At 32.5% G+C, this 7,109-nt stretch overlaps 1 protein-coding gene across 1 annotated transcript in view; it reads left to right on the top strand.

Moving 5' to 3' along the window:
- LOC108906206 (ras-related protein Rap-2a-like) overlaps nt 1-6,687 on the top strand; it is a 51,783-nt gene extending 45,096 nt beyond the window's left edge. Inside the window, exon 5 of the mRNA XM_023454036.1 lies at nt 6,413-6,687. Coding sequence (XP_023309804.1) covers nt 6,413-6,687 — 275 coding nt within the window. The remainder of the gene's footprint in view (nt 1-6,412) is intronic.
- The last annotated feature ends 422 nt before the right edge of the window (nt 6,688-7,109 follow it).

Here is a 7,109-nt window from a genome sequence, read left to right as displayed (position 1 = left end):
CCCCATTCCCATTTAAAAAAATTTGGGGGATGGCACCCCCACTTAGGGGGTTGAAGATTTTGCTATGCTTTTTGCGCCAAAAGTTGTCCCCCTCAGAAGCAAACTTTACCTGTTTTTGGATTTTGCCGAAAAGTTCATTACTACCCTGTAATGCCTTGCGGTACGTTTTCGATGGGCTACCCTGTATACCCTTTCTTCACCATATTACTTCTTTTATTAGACAGTTTGGTAAATTAAGACTCAGTGAAAGACGCTATGTTCATTTTTGTGGTTTTGTAAATAATATACTGTGTAATACAACTTCTGACTATCTTTATGAGAAGTTGGTTTGGCGACATAATGTACATGATCGTCAGCTTCGTAATTTACATGATTTGCAAATAATGCGTCATCGAACTGAGTATTGTAGATGTTCATTTGCCTATTTAGCAGCTATGGTATTAAATAATGTACTGGTGCCTTAGGACTTAACACTCCGTAATGCACCTCTGATTAAGAAACGCATTCGTGAGTTGGTCATGGAAAACGATAACTCCACAAATGCTGCTGTTTTGTATTAATATAATATGGGTGTGTGTTGAGTGGGTGTCTGACTATACTACGTATTTGTATGTGTATTGCACAAGCATGTATGAGTGTTGTGTATGTATATTTATAAATTATATTGTTTTTTTACACTGTATTAATAACACTTTATAATCATATTGCTTTTAATATCTGTACGTTAATTGACTTTCTGAGGGGTAGGCTAATTATCAGTTATTTGTGTCTAGTCCTTTTGTGTATAGGTTGTATATTGCCATTGTAACTATGCACAATTAATATTTTTTACCTTACCTTACATGGTGTGTGTTGATTCTTATTAAAACTTATTCTGGATACACCTTTCGAACGATGTGTTATTATTGGCATACACCATATATCACTTTAAACCATGCATTTTAATTCACATCAGAGAAATTCCCATTATACAGGTGCGCTCCAAATTAAACAGGACTTTTTAAAAATAAGAACAACAAAAAGTTATTTTGGCAAAAACGATTTATTTTATTCAAAACAGTTTCCTTCTGACTCAATACAGTGATTTACACGGTCTAAAGGCTTGTCAAATAAGTGTTTTAGATCGTCGATGAGATGTCCTTCAGGATGTAGGTACAAGCCTTTTAGATGGTTTCTACGCCCACAAAACGCTTTCCTTTCATGGGCAAATGCATTATTCCGAAAAGGTAAAACTCGCACGATGCCAAATCAGGTGAATACGGGGAGTGGTTGACAGTGAAAATGCGATTTTTAATTGAAAAAATCGGTCCTTCTGCGCGATATTCTGGCCGAATACGACGAATACGATCGACCAAACGCTTCAAAACGTCAAGATATAATAGTGGATAAATGATTTGACCCGATGGACCGAACTCTTGGTGAACAATGCCCTTGGAATCGTAAAAGCAAATCAACATAACTTCACTTTTGACTTTTTGGGTTTTGGCTCGTCTGACGCCTCCCACTTGATACTTTAGTACTTGGTTTCTGGATCATATTGAGAACACGCGCGTTTCATCACCAATCGCAATGTTGTAAAGGAAGTTTTTGTCTTATTTGATGGCCTCCTTGATGCTGTCCTTCGAATGTTGAATTCTGAGAAATTTTTGGTCGTCAATCAACTTGTACAGAGCAGACAGTGCACACACTTTTTCGGAAGCCCAAATGTAAGGTCAAAATGCGATAATTTGATGTTTTTGAGATGCTCAAATTCAATTCCATGAATTTCAATGAAGATTTTAGCTGATCTTTGATGAATTCGCGCACAGTTTTTATGAAATCTGCGGTGGTCACGGATTTCCGTTGTTGCTCATTACGGATGTTCTCACGACCATTTTTAAACCGTCCAAATGTCATGAAATTTTAACAGTACATCGGTGAAGGATCTACCTTTCCGACGCAACAAAAAGCCTAACCAGAAATGCCTATTTTTAAAAAGTCCTGTTTACTTTGGAACGCGCCTTATACATAAATAAGAAACAGCTAATATAAATAATTAATGCAAGATTTCCAAAAGAAGAAATTTATAATTTGTTATTTCTACATAAATAAAGAATCAGGCACATAAAGTCATAATAGGTAGGTACTCTATTTATTTAATTTTTTTTTCACAGAAGTAAAACAATGTCAGTTTTACTTAATTTTTGAGCGTAATACAAATTTCACTATAAGGAAAAAAGAAAACAGTACAAAATATTACTGTTTAACTTAATGCCAAAACTAAGACGAAATTGTAACTATAATGAAAGTACTAAGATAAATGGGAATAGGCTATGGTTTATTTCTTTATGGTAGGTTGAATTTAAAATTTACTCTTTGATCAGTTCATTCTCGGATAGTGGGAAAGTGGGTAAAACCAATTAAGAAACCACGACAAATGTTGGATATACAAGATGTTTTTATTATTTGAGGTCTATCATTAAAAATTAGAGAAGATAATTTAAGAGTACATAACATATCGTCACACTTTGTAACATTGAATGGTAATCTATTTTCTAGTTATGCTATTGCAAATATTAAATAATAATGATCTAACAAGGGAATCAAGATAATAAGGGGCTAGAAATTCAATAGATTTAAAATCCCTATATATTGGCTTCTACTTGTTAAATATGATATCGTTATATGCCGCGTATATTTTGTTGATGTACCGTTTGTATACAGGGTCTCCCACATAAAACCTGAACATTTCGTTTAACATGAAGATTTGAAACATTTCCAGAAACACGTGGATTTTCAATTTGAGGGGGACATCAACATTATATCATTACTTATTTTGTAGTTGCCAGTAGATCGATGTATGAACTTTGAAATTTAAAATGGCACTACAGGGCGTGTGATACGTTGTTTGAAAGCTCTTTTGACACTGACTTTGAATCCGTAAAAAAAAATTTAAAAAATCGTTATTCGTTTTCAAGAAAAAAACATTGAAATTAAATTTTTGAAATTTTGTATTTTTACATCAAAAATTATTTTATTTTAATTTATAGTATGTATTAACCCGTGAAAAGGTTTTCATACATCAAAACATTAGTTATTATTAAACTGCAAAAAAGTTTCTACTTCAGATGATAAAAACAATAATAAACGAAACGTAAAGAAGTTCTTATCATAATTTTTTATGAATTCTCTTGCACTCCATTCCATTTTACCTTTTTGTTTGATATCATTTTATCGGAAATGTGTTACTGTCGAAACCATTTTCAATTGTATCAAATCTCATATTTGGTTTACAATCAAAATGTAACTGTTACATTTATCAATTTTTCATTATGGAAAACAAAATGAATGTGCTAGAGAAACTGCTCGAATTTTCAATGTGTTGCATCCTGATCACCAAACAAGTCATACGTACGTGAGCCAGATTGTTAAGAAATTTGGACAAACTGGGTCCGTAGCAAATCTTAAGAAAACCAATCCTCCTAACGAATTAATGGAAGTAGAAATTTTTGGGCGAACTTGACAATGAATCCACACCAATCCGTGCGATCGTTAGAGCGTACTACAGGGATCTCCAAGTCGAACGTTCATAGGATTTTGCAAAAAAATAAATGGCATCCGTACAAAATACATCTTGTGCATTGTTTGAACGAGGATCGAAGAATAAAATTTTCTGATATCATGTCTAACAGAATTACGTAAATCAAAATATACTTTACAATATCTGCTTCAGTGATGAGTGTACGTTTTTTCTCAATGGTACAGTGAATAGGCATAATATTCGTTACTGGTCGGATGAAAACCCTCATTGTGTTAGGGAATCGCACACTCAGTATCCAGAAAAGCTGAACGTCTGGGCATTAATATTGGATAATCACATAGTTGGTCCATTTTTTTTAGATGGCACTTTGACTGGGGCCAGCAATTTACGTTTGTTGAAAGATCATATTGATCCCATGATTACAGAAATTCTGGAGAAGGATAATCAGCTGGATGAAAATCTTGTGACGTTCCAATAAGACGGAGCTCCACCCCATTTCGAGCGACGAGTTCGGGCTTATTTGGATCAGAATTTTCCAGGACGATGGATAGGTTTTTTTTCTGGGGAGATCTCAAATCAGTGGTTTTTTCAAGTCAACCCGAAAATCTTGAAGATTTAAGACAACGTACTGTAAATGAATGTCGGAATTTAACCACAGAAGATAAAACAACCAGAATTATATCTCGTTGTCGGCACCTTTGATCACTGATGTCTGTTTTCAGGGACCTTGAATGACGTAAATCCCCCACTTTTGCTATACAATGTCAGGATTGTATTCAGTGAAATTTTATTGCGCTAAACAGAGATGTACTAACAAAAAAGCCAGGAATTTATGTGCATCAGAAAATGAGGTTAATCATGCAAAAGACTTGGTTATTTACGTGAAAAAGTCTTTTAAAGGCGAATTTTAGATTTATTTTAATTTTAAGTTAATCCACTCTATTAATGAAATTATTCAATGTTAAAAATATTTATATAGTTAATATCAAACTACTGAATAATTACATGTTCAATATTTATTAACATAAATTTATAAGTACAAGGTAAAAAATGAAAAGAATTGCGTAAACAAACATTTGTGTAATATACAAATATATCTATCAGTACATAAATATACAGGGTGTCCCGTTCATGTTTCAAAAAAACTTGTGTGTAAGTTCCTCTTGGTAAAATAATGGGGGTAGTTCATGTAACGTTTTTTTCTTACACGCCCTGTTTTCGAGATACAGTGTGTTGAAGTTGTTACTTTCCAAATGGTTCTTGGTTAATTATCCTTAAATAGGCTAAAGATAAAAATGTAAAAATTTGTACACGAGTAAACATCAACTGTGCGTTAAGAATAATGTGCAAACGGTTTCTTTTTGAAAAGGGGTACAATAAAAAAAAATATGTTAAAAATCAAAATTTATTACATTTTTAAACGGTTCGGTAAACTCTAAAGCATACTACAAAAAAAGGTATATTTGTCGAAATTCGGTAGCATGTACTTACCATTTTCGAGAAAAATTAAGTTGCATTTTTTTTGCTCACATAAAGTGGCATAACAAAATATTAAATTGAAAGAGGACTTTACCATTGAATGGGTTGAAGACATTTAGCTACCAACAGTATTTGCATTTAAGACTATAATTTTAATTTCTTACGAATCACATTAAACAGTTACATTGTAAAACATATTATTAATTAAAAAAAAACTAAATTTATTTTGAGTTTTAGATTGTTGTAAACTAACATTTAAAAAAGTAAATCAAAATCAGGAAACGCCATATTTCCTTTCAACACCACAATTCATAGTTTTTATATTGTCTTTTATTTTCTAATACTTAATTTGCCCTTAATTTTACAGTACCTTATAGAATAATACACTCGAACAATCATTTATTTACACAACATAATAAATCACGTAAAACGACGCCAATACTCAACGCGCGGAATAACAAACGACAAACAGGTTCATAAAATGGCTAAAATGAAAATGCTTTTGTAACTACGCCACTTTGTTCCCATACCAAAAGTGGGGGGTGCGTTCACCGATCTGCGCGAATACCCCCACCACGCCAACTTATAATTCTGGTTGTTTTATCTTCTGTGAATTAACTCCAGAGGTTTTTGCAAATGTAAGGAGATGTTTCGTAGACAGACTTCATATTTGCCAAGAACAACTGGGTGCACAATTTGAGCATCTATTATAAACAATTTTAACTGCAAAAATACAAAGTTCCAAATATTTAAATTCAATGTTTTTTTCTTGAAAACGAATGATTTTAAAATTTTTTTACGGATTCAGTCAGTATCAAAAGAGTTTTCAAACAATGTATCACGCCCTGTAGTGCCATTTGAAATTTCAAAGTTGATACCTCGGTCTACGAAGGGGTGGCAACTACAAAATAAGTAATGATGTAAGTCGATGCCCCCTCAAATTGAAAATCGACGTATTTTTTAAAGTTTTTCAAAACTTCGTATTAAACGAAATGTTCAGGTGGAAAGTTTTATATGGAACACCTAGTACACAGCTTTGGCTAATATATGACAAATGACAACGGTCTTTCGAATGTACTGATATGCAACATCCACACGATACTGCATTTGTTTACGTTTGAGAAATATTTGGCAAATGACTGCATCATTTGTAGCCGGCTTAGGGGAAGTTACGGACGACGTCGACGCGTCATAAAAGCTGTCGTGTGATTTCGGTTTTCACCAATATACGTTACATTTTTGTGTTTTAAATAACTGGTCTTTACAGTAGTACTAATTTATTGATACAGTTTTAATATGTAATTCCACGGTGAACTGTTAATACTGTTTAAATATGTGGAATTGTATTATTTACCTAACATATCAAATTGTTTGTAATTAAGAATATAGAAAGGTTTTTTTTCTGTTTTATAGAGGGAAAAGCTCTTGCTGTGGCTAGAGATTGCAAATTCATTGAAACTTCCAGCGGCATCCAGCACAATGTGGACGAACTTCTTGTGGGAATTTTGAAACAAATTCGACTCCGTGAGTCACGGGAGAAGAAAAAATCTAACCTGAAGAAGGAGAACAATAAACTCCACGGATCTAAAACTAGTTTAAGTTTAAACATAGCTAGGGAGATTCTTCAAAAGATATGCATGAACGACATAAGCAAATCAAAGTCTTGTGAAAACTTACACGTTTTATAAACTGTTTAGTAAACTTACGCAAATAACTATTTTTCTATTGGAGTATCTACGGAATTTAGAATTTCTATATTAAAGTAGTCAAATCTTGTATATAATACTTAACGAACTGACTTTTCGATATATAGTAAACCTGTTTGTTATTTACTTGTTCCTCATACTTCTACTAAGTTAATTTTGAGAAATAGAAGCTTCATACATATATTCTAATTGATAATATATAAAACAACTAATTATCTTAGAAGTTGCGTTTTTATAAATCATCTATTTTAATGGTTGTTGTTTTCTTATTTCTCTCTTATCCTGTTTTATTTACCGAAATCTTTTTTAAATACAATTTCCCATTTACGATTATTATCTAATATCTATGAAGTTTCTGTATCTCGAAATTTAATTATTATTATAATTATAAATTTACATAAGTA

The sequence above is a fragment of the Anoplophora glabripennis genome, unplaced genomic scaffold (genome assembly GCF_000390285.2).
Source record: "Anoplophora glabripennis isolate ALB-LARVAE unplaced genomic scaffold, Agla_2.0 scaffold203, whole genome shotgun sequence".
Classification (NCBI taxonomy): domain Eukaryota; kingdom Metazoa; phylum Arthropoda; class Insecta; order Coleoptera; family Cerambycidae; genus Anoplophora; species Anoplophora glabripennis.
Note: the sequence above shows the minus strand (reverse complement) of the source record. Positions and strands in the feature narration are given on the sequence as shown.